This window comes from Dryobates pubescens, chromosome 8, assembly GCF_014839835.1.
Source record: "Dryobates pubescens isolate bDryPub1 chromosome 8, bDryPub1.pri, whole genome shotgun sequence".
Classification (NCBI taxonomy): Eukaryota; Metazoa; Chordata; class Aves; order Piciformes; family Picidae; genus Dryobates; species Dryobates pubescens.
Genome location: NC_071619.1, coordinates 23,366,700 through 23,391,111, shown reverse-complemented (window position 1 = coordinate 23,391,111; position 24,412 = coordinate 23,366,700). Strand labels below are relative to the sequence as shown.

The following is a 24,412-nucleotide window of genomic DNA, read 5'->3' as shown; positions in this document are numbered from 1 at the left end:
ATATTTCAAAGTCAAAGGGCAAAATGCTCCCTTGTACATCTTTTCGTTTCTGTGTGCTTACAAAACTGCCTGCAGCATGTACTTTATGACCTGCCTACAATGTAAACTGCTCTTACATAGTGTACAGAAACTATGAGCAAACACCATCAGTGAGATTTTCCTTCAGTAGACGATGGTAGAGGTCTGCACAGCCGAAGGCTCTTGGTATTGACAGTACTGTCAGCCCTCCATCTTTGTTTAAAAACACCACCTTATTTTACAAACAAGTAAAATAGTCTTTCTGTGCAAACACTTTGTAAGTCATATCTGCTACGGATTTGCTGTTGTGTCAATGCACACAACAGAAAGAACTCAATACCAGGTGCATAGGTAAGAAGGAAGAGCTAGAAATAGCATAAGAGAAGCTCAAAGCATGTTACCAGCTATGTCACACGTTCACTGCAGAGTTTGACCCAGCTGTTGCTAAAGATGACATCCTATGCCCCTCTGACACTGAGGCAACACCATGGAGCAACTTACAGATTTCTAGAATTCTTAAATGTTCATCTTTATCATTGTGACAGTTTCAGGCCAGATTAGTTATTTGCATGGGAAATAACACAATTATTCTAATTACTATGGATACTAGAAATTCTAAGTTTAAAACACATTTATTTTCCATTTCAAAACAGTTATCAGAACTAATGCCTCAGCCTTTAAGGACAGGTGCTGCAACAAAACAAGCAGCAGAACTGGGAACAAAGGGGAGAAGTGTACCCACACCAACTTTACCAGCCCACCTCAAAAGATGATGGGTTATATTCCACCTACTGAAATTTCACCAGAGAAACAAAGCAGCCAAGTATTGCAAACATAAAGAAGGCATTTTCTTCCCCATCTCCTCAAGAAGTGCTTCTAACACTTTGCCTCTTCATTCCCTTGCAGCTTCACTGCCTGAGCCAGAGAAGGCTCTACCAGGATGCAGGATCTAAGAGGGCAGGACTGTTGATTGACAAGTCTCTAAATGGACTAGAGGAGCCAGGAAAGTTGGTGTGCTGTCAGTTTTTCCTAAACATACTTAACTCTAGCAGAGTCTAACAGACTGAGCACAAAAGCAAAGAATTTGCAGCTATGAGTCTCAGGGGAAAAAAAAAAGAAAAAAAAATAAGAAAGAAGAAGAAAATATATCTACTAAGACAGCACTGATGGACCATTCAACCAATAAGCTGGAACACTTCAGGCCTACTGAATGTCTTTTTATGGAGACGAAAGATCTTTTTCACCATTAGCTTACTGCTATATGCTACTTCAAATTTAGCTGCTAGAAACTCTGTGCTGCTTACATGGACTACAACCAAAAAATATGGATTCTAAACAAATGTGCCCTTTGTAAGAATATTTCTCATTTTCAGTTCTTCCAGAAAAAAAACATTTTATGAAGCTTTATTAAAACCCTTTTGGCTGTAATTTCACATTAGTCCATATTAATCAGTCCAAAATATATTTGAAATTACATGTTTAGGATTGCTGAGCACTTACATGAGCCTACAACAGTAACACTGAAGAGCAAGTTCAAAGATTTCAGGGCTTAAATGTTAACAGTTATGTAAACATACAAAGAAATCTATTTTCCTCTGAATTGCAAGGGACCAAAACCCACCAAAACACACAGCAATTACAACTTTTAGCATATCTCCCTGAATGGCCAGCCAAGCATTTTACAGCTCTGCAACTGCAGCAATTCAGCAAGCTTCCTTGAAGGAAAGAGAGAAGAAATGCACACGTCTTTCTAGGAATCAACTATTTGATGTGTGTCTCAAATCAAGTGGGGTTCCCCGAGTGATCCATCATCATTTGATGATACTGCTCAGTGTGTCATGATAAACCCTGTGACAGAAGCAGCAGAAACAATCTTCTCTGTTCTCACTATGACCAAATATTTTTGACATCAGAGAGCCTTTTCATGTTTTCCCCTTTAACCTCTTACTAAAATTTCATCGTAGCTTTACGATGCATCATGACAACCATCCTCAGCACAGCAGGAAGACAGCACCACCTATTCTGAAAGGGGTGACTTCCTTGTAACTTAGATATAGAAAGATTTTTCTCCGTCTTCCTCTTTACAAGAATTTCAGAAGCGATGTAAGGAAACTGTAACAAAGTCTGACTGGCAATAAACAGAAACAACAAAGAATGAGAAGTCCCCAGATTTAAAATAGCTCTAAGTTTTTTTTGTAAATGGACCCATCAGAGCGAGAGTAGAGATGTCATGTAGCCCATGGATTTTTGCCTAGTATTTGCTTGTGTCGTTTAAGGAAAATAATGGATGGTGTTTGATTAAAGATATATCTCTTGAATATTATGAAGAACAGCTTAAGAAAACCAATCAGTTCTCTGTTAAAGACTTCCTGGGTCGTTTAGAAGGCTGTGCCTGTGCCCTAGGCACTAGCAGACCCCCAAAATTTCAATCTGTGCCCACTCAAACCAGCTCCAGCAGCCCTCTGCTCCACAGTGCATGGTGCAACAGTCACCTGAGCCATGAGTACTTATCAGACAGATTATTACTACATCCTCCAATAGGGCAGTTCTCAGGGCCTATCAGACCTACGCTGAGCACAAAGTAATTTTGTGGTTTTGTTTGTTTAGTGGTTTTGTTTGTATGGACAAAGAATTACAGAAAAGAAGTCTGCACCCTGAAGATCCAGCCTTCTTGAATGCACTCTGAAGAGTCTCCCATGTCATGTCAAACTAACTGCATGTGTAAAGGGAAGCCTGTTACTTTTGCTTTTTCCAGTGTATATAAAAAAAATTATGTTTGATTTTAAAGCACATACACTTAAAAATACTGAGGGAATCAGCTACAAAGAGACCACACAAGCTGTTCCAGCCTTCCACAGAAGTCTGGGATTTTTTAAAGCGTAAACACACAGCCACCTCTTCAGTTTGCCCTTTCATCTGTTCTGAAACACTTCTTAACACACACACACAAACACACACACACACTTGATTTCCTAACTAGCTGATCATATACAAGTTTGGGGTTTGTAGCTCTACAGTGTAAAAAAAGATGAAGGTAAAACACAACTTTGATCCTGGAACAGAAGTCAGCAAGGATATTGTGGGTGTCTAACAAGCCACAGAGCTGGGAAAAAAGAAGTCTGTCCTGACCCTGTGTTGAAACTTGATCTAGTTAAAGAGGCACATGGATTACCATTTTTAGTGTTTCTCAGGAGCTGGGGTGAGGGGCAAGGAGGGTGGCAGACGGCAGACAGTTCCCGGTCTGGCTGCATGAGCACTAGCTGCCAGCAAAGTTATAAAACAGAGATGCTGGGAGCCAAGGAAGGATGTTTTTCTCCCCTTGTTGCAGAGCACCTTCCATGCCAATGCTGTGTTAATCACCCTGAAAGCACACATCTCTTCTGGAGAACAGCAAAACTGTTCATAGCCTGGGAATAAGTATAAAAGGCTGGAAACTAGTGAAGGCAGGCAGAATTTTGTCTGATCCCCCAAAATGGTGAAGGTAATGTTGATATGGCCACACATAGCAACAGCCATACTGCTTTGCTCGCAAAGCTGACACGCATGTAACAGTGTGCGGTCCAGTTCTCTATGGAAATGACTCTGTAGCATGATGGTGATTTTGCCAGTTAATGGCTTGTCTCAAAAGAACAGGGTAAATGTCTCCAACCTGAAAATGTACAACCCTGTGACAGAGAGCTGATTCTATTTCAAAAAACTAGTCAGAGTCCATTTCTCCACTATGGCAAAGGTAACAGCACAAGATTCTGGAACTAGAAAAAGCAACAGCAATAGCTATGCTAAGTTTATAAAATCATAGAATGGTTTAGGTTGAAAGGGACCTTAAAGATCATCTAGATGCATTCCCTGTCAGGGGTAGGGACACCTTCCATTAGGATTGGGTTGCTCAAAGCCCCATCCAACCCATCCTTGAACACTTCCAGGAAGGAGGCATCCACAAGCTCTCTTGTCAACCTGTTCCAGTGTCTTGCTATACTCACAGTATAGAATTTCTTCCGGTCCTAGTTAACTACACTTTTTCATGAGCTGAAAACAAGTGTCCCTATTATCATTTGTCAAGAGAGCTGCTCGGGACCAGGACCAGCATGCTCGAGCTGAGAGGTGCTCTATTTTGGTTTCTTTTGGGGGCTTTTAGGGGTGGGATGACATCAGCAGACAGCGAGGACAGGCAGGTCATCTTCTCACATGCCTGTTCGAGAGAGTGATGTCGGCCGCGGGACATTCAAACGAGGCAGAGCTAAGCCGTGCGATCGCCATTTGGCTAGAGAGCCTTCTGGCTGGATTGCAGCCAGTGGTGTGTGCCGGGTCAGCTGACAGAGTGCAGAAGCCTCTGTGGTAGCTTGGGCAAAATATAGTAATAAAGTGGAACATACATATTAAAAAACAACCATCAAACCCCTTAAACTTAATTTCACCTGCCTGAAGAGATCCAGCCATAGGAACAAATCAGCCAAAGGCAGAGCTGGTGCACAAGCATGCAGGTGTCCAGGCTGCTAGCTGCAGAGAGTGCCAGAGCCTGGCACTTGGAATGGAGGGTAAAGGAGACAACACCTGTGTGAGGTGTGACCAAGTGAATTATCTTCTTAATCTGGTATCTGAGCTAAAGGATGAAGTATCAAGACTCAGGACTATAAGGGAATGCAGAAGGGAGTCAGATATGTGGGAGCAGGTTTTACAGACCTCCCCTCATTTGAGGGAGGCGACCCCAGAAACAGGGGGATGGGTACAGGTCCCTGTTAGGAGAAGCATGGGGAATCCATCCTGGCCATCTTTGCCTCCCCCGCTGTCCTTGCATAACAAGTATCAGGCCCTGCAGGTTGAGGGCAATGTGGATGAGAAGGCAGAAGAGGAACCTTCTAAGGGGATTCCTAAAGCAAATCAGTCCCCATCAACCATCAGGACTAGTGCCATAAGGAAAATGGGAGGGTAATTGTTGTTGGTGACTCTCTCCTGAGGGGAACAAAGCATCCTATATGTCATCCTGACCCATCCCACAGGGAAGTTTGCTGCCTATCTGGGGCCCAGGTAAGGGACATCACCAGGAGACCACCAAAGCTAATCCAGCCCTCTGACTATCACCCATTGTTGGTAATCCAAGCTGGAAGCAATGAAATTGATAAGAAGGGCACCAGGACAATCAAAAAGGAATTCAAGGCCCTCAGACAACTGATTGATGGGGCAGGAGCTCAAGTGGTGTTCTGCTCAGTTCCCTCAGTGGCAGGGGTATACACTGAAAGGAACAGCAGAACCCATGCCATCAACAATTGGCTCAAGGGATGGTGCCAGCAGCAGAATTTTGGGTTCTTTGATCAAGAGGCAACTTTTACTGCACCTGACCTGCTGACCTAGATGGGGTGAATCTGTCTAGAAAGGGCAAGAGGGCTCTAGCACTAGAGTTGGCAGGGCTTATCAGGAGGGCTATAAACTAGGTCTGAAGGGGGTGAGTGGTGAGGAGAGGAGAGAGAGGGACATAAACTAGAGTTAGATGAGAAATCAGCAGCCCAGCTCAAGTGCATGTACACCAATGTATGCATTATGGGTAACAAACAAGAAGAACTGGAAGTCTTGGTCCACTAGGAAAACTGTGATGTAGTTTCCATTACAGAAACATGGTGGGATGGTTCACACAGTTGGAGTATGGCACTGGATGATTACAAGCTCTTTAGGAGAGACAGGCAAGGGAGGAGGAGAGGTGGCCACTTGGATACTCACAAGTCCATGGGACCAGATGGGATCCATCCTAGGGTGCTGAGAGAGCTGGCAGGTGAGCTGGCCAAGCTGCTCTCCATCATTTACTACCAGTCCTGGCTCACCAGAGAGGTCCCAGATAGAATAGAATAGAATAAACCAGGTTGGAAGAGACCTTCAAGATCATCGTGTCCAACCCATCAACCAATCCAACACCACCCAAACAACTAACCCATGGCACCCAGCACCCCATCAAGTCTCCTCCTGAAAACCTCCAATGACAGCGACTCCACCACCTCCCCAGGCAGCCCATTCCAATGGGCAATCACTCTTTCTGTATAGAACTTTTTCCTAACATCCAACCTAAACCTCCCCTGGTGCAGCTTGAGACTGTGTCCTCTTGTTCTGGTACTGGCTGCCTGGGAGAAGAGACCAACATCCATCTGTCTACAACCTCCCTTCAGGTAGTTGTAGAGAGTGATAAGGTCACCCCTGAGTCTCCTCTTCTCCAGGCTAAGCAACCCCAGCTCCCTCAGCCTCTCCTCATAGGGCTTGTGTTCCAAACCCCTCACCAACTTCGTTGCCCTTCTCTGGACTCGTTCCAGCAAGTCAACCTCCTTCCTAAACTGAGGGGCCCAGAACTGGACACAGTACTCGAGGTGCGGCCTAACCAGTGCAGTGTACAGGGGCAGAATGACCTCCCTGGCTCCTGCTGGCCACACTGTTCTTGATGCAGGCCAGGATGCCATTGGCCCTCTTGGCTGCCTGGGCACACTGCAGGCTCATGTTCAGCCTACCATTGACCAGTACCTCCAGGTCCCTCTCTGTTTGGGAGCTCTCCAGCCAGTCTAACCCCAGCCTGTAGCACTGCATGGGGTTGCTGTGGCCAATGTGCAGAACCCGGCACTTGGATGTGTTCAATCTCATGCTGTTGGACTCTGCCCATCTGTCCAGCCTGTCAAAGTCCCTCTGCAGAGCCACTCTACCCTCCAGCAGATCAATTCCTGCCCCAGCTTGGTGTCGTCAGCAAATTTACTGATGATGGACTCAATGCCCTCGTCCAGATCATCAATAAAAGATGTTAAAGAGCACATGACTGGAAATAGGCCAGTGTGATGCCCATCCACAAGAAGGGCTGGATGGAGGAACCTGCAAACTACAGGCCTGTCAGCCTGACCTCAGTGCCAGGAAAGATTATGAAGCAGATCATCTTGAGGGCAATCAAAGCATACCTGCACTATGACCAAGGGATCAGACCCAGCCAGCATGGATTTAGGAAGGGCAGGTCCTGCCTGACCAACCTGATCTCTTTCTATGATCAGGTGACTGCCTGGTGGATGTGGGGAAGGCTGTGGATGTAGCCTGCCTGGACTTCAGCAAGGCTTTTGACACCATCCCCCACAGCAAACTCCTGGCCAAGCTGTCATCCCATGGCTTGGACAGCAGCACTCTGCGCTGGGTTAGGAACTGGCTGGAGGGACAAGCGCAGAGAGTGGTGGTGAATGGTGCCACAACCAGCTGGCATCCAGTCACCACTGGCATCCCCCAGGGATCAGTTCCTGGCCCCATCCTGTTCAATATCTTTACTGATGATCTGGATGAATGGATCGAGTCCACCATTAGTAAATATGCAGACAACACCAAGTTGGGAGCAGGTGTTGATCCATAAGAGGGTAGAAGGGCTCTGCAGAAGGACCTTGACAGGCTGGACAGATGGGCAGAGTCCTACATGATGACATTTAACAAGTCCAAGTGCTGGGTGCTGCTTTTTGGCCACAACCCCATGCAGTGCTACAGGCTGGGGACAGAGCCATTGGAGAGCATCCAGGCAGAAAGGGAACTGGAGGTACTGATTGACAGCTGGCTGAACACAAGCCAGCAGTGTGCCCAGGTGGCCAAGAAGGCCAATGGCATCCTAGCCTTTATCAGAAATAGTGTGGCCATCAGGAGCAGGGAAGTCATTGTGCCCCTGTACTCAGCACTGGTTAGGCCACACCTTGAGTCCTGTGTCCAGTTCCGGGTCCCTCAATTTAAGAAGGATATTGAGACTCTTGAACGTGTCCAGAGAAGGGCAACAAGGCTGATGAGAGGTCTCAAGCACAAGCCCTATGAGGAGAGGCTGAGGGAGCTGGGGTTGTTTAGCCTGGAGAAGAGGAGGCTCAGAGGAGACCTTATTGCTCTCTACAACTACCTGAAGGGTGGCTGTAGCCAGGAGGGGGTTGGTCTCTTCTCCCAGGTAACCAGCACCTGAACAAGGGGACACAGGCTCAAGCTGCACCAGGGGAAGTTTAGGCTCGAGGTGAGGAGAAAGTTCTTCACAGAGAGAGTTGTTAGCCATTGGAATGTGCTGCCCAGGGAGGTGGTGGAGTCACCATCCCTGGAGGTGTTCAAGAGGGGATTGCATGTGGCACTTAAGTCATGGTTTAGTTAGTCAGGAGGTGTTGGGTGACAGGTTGGACTTGATGATCTCTGAGGTCTTTTCTAACCTTATTGATGCTATGATTCTATGGTCTCATTAGAGTCTATACAGAATGCAGAGACCATGAATTCACAATCATGCAGAAGTAGGATATCTCCCTTTTCAGGCATCCTTTGCCATCTCACAAAATAGAGCAACTATGCAAGCATGTCCCTGCCCACCAGAAAATCCGTTCTTTCTTCTAGTCAGGGTCAAGCAAAACCAAAAATGCTCCACAAACGGCTGATAAGTCTGATTTTCCCCTTGGCTTTCATTTCTAAGAAATAGCTTAGCTGCATACACAAAACAGCAGTATAGATAAAGTTAGTGGTATAACTGACAGAGTACCTATTACATAGGCAAAAATACCTCTTTAATGCTGTGAGAAGAGTAATTTGATATTCTTTTATCTAATTGGAATAATACAAATTCTCTAGGTAGAGAAACCAACAGCTCTCAAAAAATGAACAGAGCAGCATCCTCCATTTGTGTCCATTTGTTCCAAAAGTCTATTTTTGCAGATGAAAGGTTAAATTGTGCTGCAAGTCACTTCTTTATGCTATGGGCTAGGGGGGGTACAAAAAGGACACCAATTTGTGCCAGGGCATGTTTTTTTCTGGACCAGATAGTTGTTAATAAGAAACTGGGATGAAATCCTGCAATTCATATTTCCCTAAGGCTTCTACTGCTCCAAGAGATGCATTAACTTTCACCACAGAGTGATGAAAGAAAGAGCAAGCCACTACAGACCAAGGTGGGATTATGACCAGCAATTCTGCAGGGACACATTCCTATTTCTGCTCCTTGACCTACAAACTAGCAGTGTTTGATTTATTCTGAAATCTTCTCTAACAAAGGAAGCAGCTGGTTTAGGTATAATTTTATTTTGTTTTTAAATCTCTCAAAGCATCTGCATGGTCAGACCTACAAATAAACACACATTTTCTGTTCTCTGCATTACAACACATTCTAGAAAATATAAACTTCTACTAATACGTAGGCAAACATGCCAAAACATTATGAAGACTGCTGAAACTAAGAGAATAGAAACAGATAATCCTTGAATTGTAGAATGTCTCAAGTTGGAAGGGACCCTTAAGGATCATCAAGTCCAACTCCCTGCTCTGCAGGGCTACCTAAAACTAAGTTATATGATTAAGTGTGTCATCCAGATGAATCTAGAACTTTAATAGGCTTACTGCTGGAACCACTGCCCGGGGAACTTGCTCCAGTGACTGACCAGCCTTTCAGTGAAGAGCCTTCCTCCTAGTCTCCAGCCTGAACCTCCTCTGACACAACTTTATTCCATTTCCTTGTGTTCTATCACTGGTCACCAGAGGGATACCAGCACCCATTAAGGAAATAGTAGACAAAATAAAACAAGTTTAAAAATCTAGACTGATCCAGTATCATCCTCATGCTTATTTTTTATCTTTTTTTTTTTTTTTTTTAATTTCAAGTGCTTGTGTCTACAACACAAAGAAGTCTATGAACAGAGAAACGCTGCACTCCCTAGAGCAGCAGGCAAAAGCAGGCAGGTAGGTTTTTAACTCAGTTAATACAAATATAAAACTGAAACAGCAGGACACTGGCCTCTGAACATATTGTGGCCTGAACTAACAGACAAAATGGCTTACAGGACTGGCAAAAATTATTTGGGGACATTATTCCACAGAATTATGTCTTTCTGGTTTTCCAGCCTAACCCAGAAAATTTCAGCCGGTGCTGAAGAGCTGAATTTTGGAACTCACCTCAATGATCTGTCTGGGATAACCAATCTTTAAAATATCTGTCTGCAATTTGCAATTACACACCTGTTTGCTGCATTCATGGGTTTAGAGATTGAAATAGGAAACATCATCATGAGAAGTCATTCTCTTGCTCACCCACTCTCACAAAGGATCATTGCTATGAATTTTCTGTAATGATTCCTGTATGCATAGAACAGCCTATGTGAGGGGAGACCATTAAGCTGCCTGCAATGCCAGAGAGCAAAGTCCAATAAGAAGGGTGAATTAGGGAATATGGCATCTGTTCATTCCGTCCTTGCTTTTGCAGTTTCCCTTGGTTATAAAGGCATTTCACAGTTCAGTGGGGAAATCTGTAAATAAGGCTTAGATCCCACTGCCTTTGAGTGAATCATAAAGGCCCTTCGTTTTCACACAGATGTTTCTGAAAATTTTACCTTGCATACAAAAGTTTTTAAATCTTCAAGCAAACCGATTCACTCAAGTACCATCCAGGTATGAGTCTCCAGGCAGTTCATGTCTCACGTCAGACACTGGATTACAATCAAATCTGGCCCAAAACTTTGTATTACTGTCTCACAGCACAAATATGATGGCTGTCTGCCGTGACACCTTCAGGGCAGAGCTGGCACCACTTTGCTTTCAGCTGAGACAGATTTGTTTTGTTTCCAGGCTGAACATTTCTTAGAAAGGTGAAAGTTTGGCTTTTGAGGTTTATACACCAGCTCCCAGAGCAGATATTCTTCTCTTCAATGAGATTACAATGTTTCTATTCATAACTCTCTCCTACCCCCTAAGAGGCAAGAATATTCATTAAGCGACAAGAGCTAACCATTACCCACAACACAACACAATCTGCCACACAATATGCAGTGCTCATCTAGCAGCTATGATCTCCACCTTCAGCTTACCTGTTTTATGCACTGCAACCGGTCATTGGTCTGCTGTATGTGCCTGTCCATAGAATTCATTTTGATTGTCTCCACTTTCTTCTACCTGAAAGCCATTAAAATCCCTCGATCTGCAAGAGAGAAACAACAGGAAAAAAATCACTGAGCATAGTGTATGCACTTCTGCTGCCAAAACAACGAAGAATCCCTTGACAACTCTGCAAGGTGTAATAATAATAATAACCCAAATAACACTGGTGGTCTGTTTTTTACAAGGCCAAGGGTATGGGGATTCTCTGTAGTCATCCTCTAAAAGTAAGTATCTCCCAGAAATATTAAATTATTCAGATATGGCAAAGTGTTATATGGCCAACAATAACAAAATGTGTTATGAAGACTCTGGATTTTTGTATTGAAAATAAAAGCAACAGGTAAACCATGAACTCTCCTCCAACTAGCAGATCTATTTAATGAGCCCTTGAAATAGACAAGACACCAACAAGTAGATTACTGGGATTCATGACTCAACAAAGACTTTCAGAATGACTAGCGATAATCTAGCATATATAGACAAAGAATTATGTTTAGATTAAATGGCTGAGAAGTTTCTGCCCTCTAGAAAAATTTGGCTCTTTAAGATATCTATAACTGAAAAATCTACTAAAAGCATGTACTGCACTCCTTAGACTCATCTCTAAAAACTGTGTTACTTCTCTGAGTCTTAAAAAACAAACCAACCCCCCCAAAAAAAACAACAAAACAAGAAAAAGTAAAGAAAACCACAGAAAATGTAAATGAAGGCTTGGAGTAGTATGAGGAGTTTTAATTCATGTTGCTACAGCTGTATAAGATCATCAAACTGAAACTGGTGACAAGTTATAATGTTCTAAACAGCAAACCTGTAGTGTCCTAAGCCCACCACTGATGCTTATCATGGTTAGTTTTATTTGTGGATAGAGCCTGGTATCCACTGAAGACATCAACATGAGCATGAGCTCTGCTTCATGTATTTCATAGAATCAGTCAGGGTTGGAAGGGACCACAAGGATCATCTAGTTACAACCCCCCTGCCATGGGCATGGACACCTCACACTAGATCAGGCTGGCCAGAGCCTCATCCAGCCTGGTCTTAAACACTTCCAGGGATGGGGCCTCAACCACCTCCCTGGACAACCCATTCCAGGGCTTCACCACTCTCACAGTGAAGAACTTCTTCCTCATGTCCAGTGAGTTATTTGTTAACACTTTGAGAGCCATGCTTTACATCATACTCCATGATCACATGTAAGTGGCTCCTTGTCAAGATAATGGATGTATTTGGAATCACGAACAATGCCTGCAAGAGGGGAAGAACATGTCATGCTGAATTTGCTGTTTACTTTTCCCTTATCCCTGTGTCCAGACTGACGTAAGCACAGCACAAACAGCTCTCCTGATCTGAACGGCAGGAATGGCCAAAATGCCACTCAAATGTGGACCAAAAGCAAGACATTAAAAGCACAAGTAAGCAGAAGTGCATGCCCTGCTGTGCGCACTGGTTTGTATTTCACTGCACCCCTTCCACCCGTTACCCCTTATAGTTTTCCTATAGTGGCAGAGCAGCAGAATAATACCCCAATGCTTTATTTATATAAAACTTTATACCAGCATAATTGAGGTCCTGAACTTGCACAGAAAATTCTCCCTCATGAATCTCTTCAGTGGCACTCAGATGTTTGCTACTCAGAGAGCTGTCCATGACAAAACTCTTTTCCACTCCGTACATACATAGAAGAGACAGCAAAATTTTCAGGTAACAATTTGGTTAGAGAAGCTCCTCTACCAATACAGCACTGTACATATTCAAATCCCAGATGACTGTTCCCCATGGTGGGAACCTGACTGCACAGCTGTCATGGCAAGACAGACTCCAGGCCACAGCACCCATGTCTGTCCTACATACTCAAGTGGTCTAAGATTTCTGTACCTAGCTGATAATGTTCTTCCATGGCTCTCGCCAGATAAGTCTCAGGGAAAGAAGTATTTTCTGCTAGACAGTTAAATGAAGTCTTAGAACAACAGCTCAAGCTCATCATCTCCAAACTCAAGACACAATAGAGTTCAATAAAGCACTCCTGTAAACAAAGTAACAGTAAATGGAAAAGCCAGTTTCATATACAAGTATGCTGCTGCCACCTTCTCAACAGCAAATGCCATCCAAAGGTCCTTCAGTAAATGTAAATTATATATTTTATTAAAAGAGTAACACAGTCTTATCTGCCTGTAAGACCCCCAGACAGACCTCAGCAGTCATGAAGCTTAATCTCTCAATGAACAGCAGAGGCATTTATCAAGAGATAAGCTATCCCAGACATGACACAACTTCAGCAGTGATCCATCTTACAAGCTGGGACACATTATCTGCATTTTAATTGAGTATCAGAACAGATAGAGAAGGGCATGCTGAAAACAAATACAAATGTATACTCAGATTTTTGTTGAAATAGTTGAAGAAAAGCAAAACAAGGTATGTTTTTTGTTAATTTTTTACTTAAGTCAGGACATTTTTGCTTAATGAACCACTAAGCAAAATACCATGTTTCTGGTTAACTTTGTAACATAATTCCTGTCTGTTTTGGCATTACCTATTTAACCTCCTCAGTGCCATACAGCCACAGAGAGGATCTGGGAGATGAGCTGAAAAGAGTGCCTATCTCAGCAACACATGCTTAGACATACTCTATACTGCCAGAAACATAATTTTTCAAGCACAGCCAGATACACCAGTACTCACCACTAGCTCATGGCTAGTGGCATCAGGAGCTGCCTCTTGTGTCACTGGCAATATACTTCATCGGGGCTGGGAGACCGCAGAGAGATTTAAGAGAGACAGTGACAATGACTAGAATTCATGTACTATCACTCATGCCAACAAACTGTTCTGAATGATTGATTTATGAACTGTACATATAAAATCCAACCCAATTCTCTGCCTTCCAGTTAATCACAAACAAAACTGAAGGCTGCTATTGGCTACCTGAACCATAGCTTACTATTGTATTTGTCCAAATTGTCCACTCACACACACAGCGTAGCTTCTCAAAGCCTGCTTGGAAAAGCAGAAGGCACAGAACTAACTTGTATGACTGAGCAGGAGCCTGACAGAGCTCTTGGGGGCAGGCCTGGGAGGGCGCATTCCTCTGTTCTCTTACACAGACATGCTATACAAGTTCTGTCATAAACTAATCAAATTTTGTCTCAAAATAGTTCTGCTACTAACACCCAATGGCTCCCATGGAAAAGTGCTCTCTGGCTCTCACCCTGTCCCTAAAAGCTGGAAGTATTTTCTCTTCCATCCTCAACTCCACTTGTTGTCATACCTCTAGTGCCCTCTGCTTAAACAGTCTTTGCCCTGGCAGGCTCCTTCCACCTCTTCTCCTTCACTGCTTGGACAGACACCTACCAGCCCTTCACCACTGCCACTCTCTTCTGGTCAATAAAAGCCCCTCAGTCCACTAACTCCCCCAGGCAGCAAACACTGCATGAACTGAACAGTCAAAATTGTACATATGAAGCCACACCACATACACTGACATTAACACTTTGTACTTAAAATGTGCTGCCTCACCCCCATAAGGCTTCATTTTTTAAACCTTTCTCTCAGACACATCATAAGAGCATCAAACAGAATGATTTTTTTAAAATAAGCACACTGGCTCTAAGTCATTTCTGCTATTAAAAAAAGCAGAGCTCATTAGTGGGATTTATTGTCTGGAAATTATTCTTAGAAGCACAGAATGATAGAATCGATAAGGTTGGAAGAGACCTCAAAGATCATCAAGTCCAACCTGTCACCCAAGACCTCATGACTACTAAACCAATGCATCAAGTGCCACGTCCAATCCCCTCTTGAACACCTCCAGGGATGGTGACTCCACCACCTCCCTGGGCAGCACATTCCGATGGCTAACAACTCTATCTGTGAAGAACTTTCTCCTCATCTTGAGCCTAAACTTCCCCTGGAGCACTGGTCTGGTTCCCCACGTGCACATCCACATCCTCAAACTTAACACCCCGCCCCCCCCCCCCCCCCCCCCCCCCCCCCCCGCCCTTTCTGTCAATCTCATGCCGACTTAAAAATAGCAGCAAGATCACCTTACTTGAAAATAATGGTGCTTAAGACACAAAGAGGCCGGCAGGGGTGAATAAGAACAGACTTCTGCTTGGTTAAGTGCCAAGTGCTTATTAGGTCACAAGTGAAAATGGCTTTGCAGGGTCCATCCCTGTCCTCTGGCCTACCTGCAGGAGAAGCCATGCTAAGATTCAGGCGTTGAGAGCAGCTCGAGAGACAGCAGGGCATAATGGTGCTGATCGGGATTAGGGGTGCTGGAAGTGTAGGAAAGAGAAGGGAACTTTACCCGGTGCTTTGTAACAAATCCTCTCTGTTTGGTGGTCACCTCAGCCAGAAAGGTTGCATGCTAGTGCTTTGTATGCTATCTCCATCCAAAGGGATAAACAAAAAAATCCCCAGTGTTCCCAGCACCTTCTGGTAATTCAGCAACAAAAAACTCCATTCTTCTGCTGTCTTTTCTGAGGTAAAGACACAATCTCTCTCTCTCTCTTTAAAAATAATAATAACTTAAAAATTATATGAATTATTCTTTGCCTTGCTTCTTCCCTCCCCTCTAGCATGTGAGTTTATAGCCCTAGGCAGTAATTAAAGAGCCTTCATTTACATATTTATGATGTCTCCAAAATAGAGAATGTGTTTTTTAAAGGCACAGATGTATCAACCTGTTAGACTTTTATAAACCCTAAAAAAAACTTGAATCTTTTTTCTTAAACCATTGCTACAAAATTCTCTTCACTGTTGAAAAAGAATGAAATTATGTAGCAGATATAAAAAACACAATTTCCACATTCTTCTGCTACATTCTGTTTTGGATGAAAGTTCACATTAGGAGTTTGCAATTATTCTATCAGAAATTGGACTTCCAGTAAAGCATTTAAGAGCAATTTAGTTAAACGAAGTCCCTACCAGTTCCTAAGGCAGCCTAAACAGCCTCCTAAAAAACCCCCACCCAACAAACATTTCAGCACTGCTTCAAAACAGTGACGTACCTACAAATGTTCTGCAGTTTGAAAGCAACTGTGGTTTCAGCTCTGCCCTGAAATAAGCTCTCCTCACAGCCAGGGTTGCCATCCACAGCAAGAGCTCTGCCACCCTGGGACAATGGACCATGGAAACCTGCTCAGGGAGCCAGCAGCACCAGTTATGCTGGATTTCTGCTTCCACAGAGGACCAGCGCACTGATGGTCACCCTTTGGGGAACTGCGGCTGCTATAATTAACAAGATCTAATTTAGACCTGCTTGGAACCACCAATGGAAGAACACGGGGGGTGGGCAAAGGAAACTCCCTTATCAGTCAAGAAATCTCTTTTTTTAAGATTACTTACATGAAGCTATGAGAAGAGGATAACTGTTCCCTATGCAGGAATTCAACATAGCACCTTTTAAACATCCGTCTTCTCCCAGGCCCATCCCACCACAGTAGGGAAGTTGGTTAATATCGTTGTTTCAGTCAGCTAAGACAAGTAATTTTCTGCACGTCTCCAGTGTGTTGAGGGCCGTACAAGAGGGCAGACCACTTTTATGTAGTAAGTGACTGTGACCGAGGGACAAGCCAAGCTACAGCAATGGCAGAAGACTGCGCTGGTTTAAGGAATGCGGGGGAGTGCGGGGCAGGGAGGCCCAGCGCCTGCGGCAGTGCTGCCGCCCGCAGGGCAGGAAGCACCAAGCGAGGACGCGGGCAAGCGCCGGGTTCTGTGGCTCGGGCAGGGTAGACGGGGCCGAGGAGCATGCTCCCCACCGCACCAGCAGAGGGCGCCGCAGGGCCGCGCCACCGCACGCCCGCCGCTGGGCCCTAGGCCCGGCCGGAGCAGCCCTGAGGGAGGCGGGGTGCGGGCGGCTACCCGGCGCTAGGGAGGCCGCGGGGCGTTAAAGCCGCGTTCCGTCGCCTGCAAGCACGGATCCCCGAGGAGACGGGTCAGAAATAGCCCAGCAGCACTCGGAAGCCTGTCACCGCCAATGATAAATTAAGAAACATCAGCTCACTCGGCGCCCGGTCCTGGCAGTAAAACGAGGTAGTCGGAAACAAAACCCATCTAATTACAACTGACGTTTTCCTTAATATTAAATATATTTCTAAAAGTTGTTCCTTGAACTGTTATAACATACCTCTCTGCGTATGCATAGATTAATACTATACTAATATAATGGCATATGATTGCACTAGTTCTCTCTTCAGTAAACCCAAAACATGCAGACCTGCAGCTAGACCTCAAAATGCAAAGGTACGAAGCAGCTCAGCAAATAAGCATTGATGGAGGCACAGATGCACAATTAGGGGGCTCACACAATAGAAAAAGGTCTTTTAAGTCTGAGTCTGCTTTTCAATAAAAAAGAAAAATTCAAAGATGTAATTAAAGATGATTTTCTGGAAAAAGTTTAATAATGGCAACTATTTTATTTGTCCTGCTAGATATGGCACTAAAAAAAACACAACAAAATGTATAAAATACCACGTGAAAAGCCATTTTAATCATTAAACATTTGAAAAAGGGTGTTGTTTTAATAAAGCTTTATTTACCATAAGCTGCTAAATAGCTACTATTGTTGGCTTTGAGCTATTAAAAAGGGCCAGATGTGAGACAAAGCAGCATTTGTTATGCTGAGTGAGGAAGAATAGATATTTGTGCTGTGCTGCTTTCCATTGTTGCTCTACAAATGTGCAGTAATCCCCAGAAGACTTTCTATCATTTTTGACTGCGAGAGAGGAAAAGCGAGCGTGCGTGTGTGTGTGGGCTGTCGGCAGGCAGGGCTTCAGTGAGGTGGGAGCAGGTTCTTGTAATTGATGGTGGCTTGAGCTGCAAGAGCTGGGAGCTTTGTCGGGTTTAAGGAAGCTGTTTCTGCAGCCGTGTGCTTGGGAAGGTTTTTATATACAGAGCCTATTACATGCAGGCATGAACAGCCAGCCGGATACACACAAAAGCAAACCCACACATGCTTTTGAAAAAAAGACAGCATGACAGCTTGCATAAGCAAGCCTGCTGGACTCCTCTGGGAGGAGGAGCAGCCGTGTGCAGAAGTTGTTCAATCATGAAGCACATCTGCAGCCTGATTACAAAAGCGAAGGTGGTAGGGCTAGCTGGAAGTGCACACACGGCACTGGGATATGACCTGTGCTTAAAGTATAGGCATAAAAATATTAAAAAAACCTTCTACCGTAAAAGAGGGGTATTGCAGGCACGTAAAAAATCACATCTCAAGCTGGAGAGAGTGCTCCTTTGAGCTGAACAAGTTGGTCACCAGCCAGCACTAACCATAAAGCACGTGAACTGCCTCCTGCACTGGCAGCCCTCACCTCCAGCCCGCCAGCTGAAATGACTGGTTTCCTCAGACCGAGAGCAGCAGATGCACAGCCCAGTTTCGGGTAATTGCCCTGCTGCATGCTTGTATTACAAGGTTGGTTTCCCTGCATTCCACCCAGCTCCTAGTGTCATGAGCTCTCTCAGCTTGTTATCTTTAGGGACAGCAAGGAGGGAAAAGGACACTGCAGTTTAAAACAGCAAGAGATAATAACACAAAATTAAAGGCAAAAGTTCACTAAGTGTGTTCCTGAGGAGCCAGGGCTGACAGACTCGCTGTAGTGCTTTCAGAGGCTTTGCACACTGCAATGTAGATAGATCTACAAGAACAAACATTGACAGCTCCACAGCAGAATCCACTGATCCAGTGGTTCATTAAATGTACTGCAGCTTGCAGGTAAGAAATGCTAATCCTCATCAGGACAGCTACAAGCAAATGAGCCATCCCTAAAAGCTTGCAGGGTTAAACCCAAATCATGTCATAACCAGTGTCCCTGATCACTCAACACAACAGTGCTGTAAAAATCCCTCATAACTTGCATATTCCTACACTGATACAGAATCCAGCACCTCTTCCCACCTTTCAGGCTCAGTGGGAGGATTGAAGTGGAAATCAGGTGAGCATAAGAACTGAAAAGGATTTGCATTCTGGCACGTGATGCTCACTTATTTACCTAATGAAAGATCATTTCTTTCAGAGGTTCTGTGGTAAGATGTAAAGTAAGCCTACAGAGTTGCTACCACAACAACAAAAAAAAGTACATAAACTGTCAACTTTTTTCTACTCTTGATAGACATTTATCAGATACTAAAGAAAGCCAACTGGTTTGGGCATACTCATCCATGTTATTTGCTTAAAATGTGAAAGACAACCCAGAATAGATAACCTAATAGAAACATTTCCTGAAGGTCCAGAGGAAACAGTAACACTCAGTCTCTACAAAGAGGGTCTCAAAAGCAGGAGAAAGATAGAGAGATGGCACTAGCAGCAAATATTTTTAATAATTTAACAATAACCTATCAAAAAGTGATGGTGCTAGTTTTTATTTGCTATGCTCCAATAACATCTCTCTTCAACAAGACAGCCTACTATATAACAAACAGAGGCCAAAACCTTTTGGGCCAGCCAAAACAAATGCTCCCAGCAAGCAACATCTCAAACCCACTATGAATTAGAAATGAGAAGGATTTGCATTCTGACATTGAATGCCCTCTTACCTGATGAAACTACCTAGGCATCTTTTGGAAGTTGAACTGCACCATTTGAAAGAAATAGTCTGTTGCTTTCTTCTTGTGATACTGTATCATCACAGCTTACATTCTTCATTAGTGAGTGGAAACTGAAAGAACACAATACTCATCTATCTCCAAACTATACAGCACCCAGTAAGGGAATGAGGATACATGTGGACTCCTCTTTTTCAGTGAATTGAGCATTGTGAAGAAGGCATATACAGTCAATAGCAATTTATCTTTATGGTCTGTAAACATAAGATTTATTTATCTTTTCTTTCACCCTATGAGAACTTTGAAACTGCTCCCATCATCAATGACTTCTGGTAAGATACTCCTTTGGAGAAAAATCACTCAGGGAGTGGAAGAAAAGCAGCATACCTATGTCAATAAATTCTTTAAAGAGCAAAACAACTGAACAGCTCTGAAAACTTTGGTATCTGCCATTATCCTGACATGTTCTGATGAACTTTAATTAAAGATTTACCAAACTTCTCAGAATGGACACAAGTTAAATTCCAAGAGGATCAGTAAAACCTGTACAGGTTTAATATAGCTGAAGTAATACAGTAGAAATTACATGGCTATGCATTTTTGTATCCAGAGAAACACAGTCGCTGTCGGACAAACTGTATTTTCTGCAGTGCTTTCAGTGCTACTCAAATGTGGCTTCTCTTAAACTCTGCACTTATTTTGAATTACGACAATTTAGTGCTGGAGATTGTCATTTCTACAAAATAAAACTAAAGATATTGGACACCTAGACACAACAAAACTACACTTTTGGTGAGCTCTATACACTATTTTATCAATCTTTATTTTAAAGAAGCTGATTGGAGATCCATCCATATTAATCATTCCACACCTGTAGAATACACATTAAAACCCCAGGCATTTGGTTTTCTTTAACTGTCCTGCAGACAAATGTCTGATATTTCAAGTTGCCACCAAATCCTAAATTATAAGAGAAGTTGCTTACAGTCTAGGTAAAATGACCCAGAACTGGAAAAGCAAACCAAATGACTGTGTATGCCTCAAGGAAAACTTTTTTTGTACATAGGCAGTGAAACATTTTGTAAGCACAATGCACTGGGAGGCTTGAAATGTGACTGCTATTTCTGTTAGTCTCAACAAATACCTGAAACACAACCGAAGTGCCAGATCCATTGCTACTGAAACCTTATGAAGCAGCCCAGAAATATTTATGTCCTATAGTTCATTTTGAAAATATTGTCATCTAAAACCATGTTCCAGCTGCAGTGCTATCATTCTGATAAAGTCAAAGCTACATACATCCCTACTGCTTCACTGTCTATAATGGGGTCCTTGCTCTTCCTGTTTTCTAAGTGCCCATAATTCCAGTAATGTGGAAATCCTGTAAACATAAATTACAAAACACTTCAGGACTTTTAGACAGCAAAGTCTGCTGCCTTCAAAAAAGATTTTAACTGAAACATCAGTGATCATCTGCACCACCCCATTCTGTTTTCTCATTATCTTATCACTTGAGAGGACCTCTATATATCTAGAAACTTGTGTCTGAGAACTGTCAGTGTCACAGACCTACTTTACAGGCAAACAAAGAGAATTTTACACTTTATCCTATAAAGTAAGTTCCATTTTACCAAGCGTCTTAACAGACAATTCATTTCCCAAAGGATTGATGAATTCTGTGGTTAAAGATCTCTCATCTGCTCAGTTCACAAACCTCTTGGGATAATCAGGAACAGCATTTCTTCTGAGAGCATGGATCTTTGTTAGCTGCACCTCCACAGGGTCTCTCACCGTCAGGTGATAGCACAAGCAAAGCTGAAATGGCATTTGGCAGAATGCAACACAGACATCAAGCAGGTGTTTTTAAATCCTTTGAAGTATTTGAAAGCAGCAACTATACAATGCTAAACTGGGCGTGAACAAAAGCTACCATGATAGGAAGGACTAGGAATCCATGTGGTAACCCCCCATTAAGAAGTGGAGAGCACAACTTCCATCACCACTGCTGTTTCAACTGGTACAGGCTATAAGCAAGCCTGACAATTTATGAGTGAAAACTGTCTTATAAACTGAAGCAGGCAGACTTCCCATTTTTATTACTGACAATGTAAACAGATACACTATGGCTAATGAATTATTTACAGTGTGGGCCATAAATTAAGACACCTAGACTGTCTTGTGTTTTTCACACCACTGCCATTATTACAAAGTACCTGCCCGCCTAGAAGCTTTTTGCTATAACTGCAGGGCAAAATCCACACAGTGAACAGAGACCTGAGCTCTTCTCGTGATGAACCACTAAACACTTCACTTCTTCAGCTCCTTTGGCTTTCCAATTACATCAAGACCTCCTCTGGGTAGATACTATCTTCACCAAGTATAGGTGAAGTGCTTAACACAAATTACACTTCAGACTGGGGCTACTACATGCTAGTTTAATACAAACAATGAAAAGATATATAATGCATGTACTATTGCAACTCAAGGATAAACCACCTAATTATTAGCCTTTCTGCAATTTCAGAACAAAATTTCCAACATTCAGACTTCCAAATATGGAATGAAATTAACCTGATAAACGTATAATGTGCATCCAGATGGCACCTGGATAAAAACAGTTTAAGTCTAGAAAGCATTTTATTTTCTCCTACTCATAGCCTTCCTTTCTTATTTTTTGTTTCAATGGTTATTAGGACATAGTGTAACAGACCTCAAAAAGCTACACACTTTTCTTCCTTGTCCCCAACAGCAACACTACAGACTCTGGAGGTCAGCTTTATAGCCTTCAAGTTTTTCTGAAGCCCTGCCTGATTAGACATACTCTGGAGCGACTTTCACTCTGATCGAATGTGACGTGCTGGCGACAAGCATAAAAAGCTGGCAGAGCAGCCATGCAGCAAAGCCTGCAGCAGGCAGGAGTAAGAGTAATGTCTTACTTGAAACAATGCACGGCTCCCCTCAAAAGAAATAAGTATCTGCTTTGAAAAGGTTCTGATGAATTCAAAGATAGGTATGACAATTTCAAACCTTGAAGAGAATAAAACTACTTCTATCTGTCTTCTTCTCATTCTTTGCTCTTGATTTTTGTCATCCTCAAGTGGCTACATTTTGGCAGTTATTTCCCTGAGTAAGCGAAGTTCATAAAATCTGAAATCTGGAGGCCTAGCTTTTGAAAGATTTGGTTTTTTTTAAAAGCCTAGCTGCCCACTATGCCATATCACAGGGTTAAAAGACTCCTGTCTACTGCATGGCTGACCCAAGCAGGGATATAGAAGTAAAGGGCAGTCTGGCACAAAACCCACCATGCTGTGGTAGCAGCCCATTCACTCCTGTCCCATCTGGGACAAGGGAATCAATTCAGACAGTTAGTATCAGACATTAGACTTTTCATTCTTTTCTGATTTTGCTTCTCTTGACATAAATCAAGCTTTAAAACATTCCCTCTTTCTTACCAGCTAAAATCAGAGGTACTACTGTAATACTAGGTATTATGACCATCTGCGTGGCAAGACAGAATCAGGGCATAAACCCTTTCCTGTCTCCAGAAGGTTCTGTTCAAGAATGGAACCTGTATGCACATGCAAGAAATAAGCTAATTATACATAGATGGAACCCTAACCTGAAGAATTTGGGACCTGGGCCAGCCCAGAAAAACAAAAAGACATGGGTTGAAAATAGTTTGTATCAGCAAGCAAGGGAAAAAAAAATAACAATGACAAAAGCAGCCCTGCCACAAAGCTTGTAGAGTGTAAGTTAAGCATAGCTAATCACTTTATAATGCTTTAATGATTGCAAAGAAAAGATCTTTGCAAGATTTTTTGTAGAAATCTGTGTTTATTAATCATCTACCCTAATTCATTCTTAAGCTTATTGACAATAAACAAAGAAACAGATAAATGGAAAACCTAAAATGCCAATGCTGTAACTGTAAAAATACTATGTATTAGTTCCCTGTAAGATTGATTCAGTCCCTGAAAATATCCCATAATGCTACAGATAACAGTCAAAAGTCTGTGGATCCTGGCTTCAGAGAAATCTGCTACCACCTGCAAGTATCACAAATCCACTGAACAGGCTGGCTAAATAGCTGACTAACTACAGTTTCAACTATAGTTGAACAAGCTTCTTCACATTTTGCTTTCCATGATGAGGGCTCAAAGTTGCACCATTATTTTTTAAACTGCCTTCAAAAGGCTTGAAAAAAATTAAAGGAAAGGAGTTTGACATCATATAGCAATGCTGTGACTTATTTCCACTGCTGAGCAACAAAATTACATGGTTTTCAAAACTGGTAAGTGAGAAGGTGTTTCACTGAAAGGCTGACTTTAGTCTAGGGAGCCAAACTTGCTGTTTACCACACTTGTGATACTCCCATCTGTTCTACAGCAGAGATGCATCGCAGGAGCCCAGCAGCATATTCTCTAAGTGACTTGTCCAAGGTAACAACACAGGTAATTTTGAACTATTCATGCAAGCACCAGATGGTATGCTAACACCTCAGTCTTTTGTTTCTTGTCTTTCACATGAAAAAGAATGTTACAAAAATCCAGTAGGCTGTCCTGTTCTCTTTCTAGCGGATGTTAAGAGTACAGATTCATTCTCTAAAATGGTCTTAGAACAATTTAGACAACAGTTTCATGGTATGACTCTCTCATTTTCACATCTCTCCAGTATAACCAAGGGCCTAAGTTAGTTTACTGCTGCCACCCATTCGGATGCAGCATATCAGATCTACCATCTTTGCTCTCCTCCCCATTTTAGATTCTGGAGACTTATACAAAACTCTAGAAAGGATGGGTTCATATTACCTACCACTCAAGTTTCTTTAAACCTCAGTATCTAATACAAACGTTTTTATACATCACACCTGTTCTAGAGTTGAGAATCACTAATGGATTGCAGAGCAACTGCAATGCTATTATGCAACTATAAAAAGAAAATCCCTGATGGATCTAAGAAGCAAGGATCCTGTGAT

At 42.9% G+C, this 24,412-nt stretch overlaps 1 protein-coding gene across 9 annotated transcripts in view; it reads right to left on the bottom strand.

Moving 5' to 3' along the window:
- ZMIZ1 (zinc finger MIZ-type containing 1) overlaps nucleotides 1-24,412 on the bottom strand; it is a 306,728-nt gene that overhangs the window by 150,119 nt on the left and 132,197 nt on the right. For all 9 annotated transcript variants that reach the window (XM_054163778.1, XM_054163776.1, XM_054163777.1 and 6 more), the window contains one exon: nucleotides 10,824-10,933. In XM_054163778.1, the coding sequence (XP_054019753.1) occupies nucleotides 10,824-10,883 (60 nt within the window). In that variant the 5' untranslated portion in view covers nucleotides 10,884-10,933. The remainder of the gene's footprint in view (nucleotides 1-10,823; nucleotides 10,934-24,412) is intronic.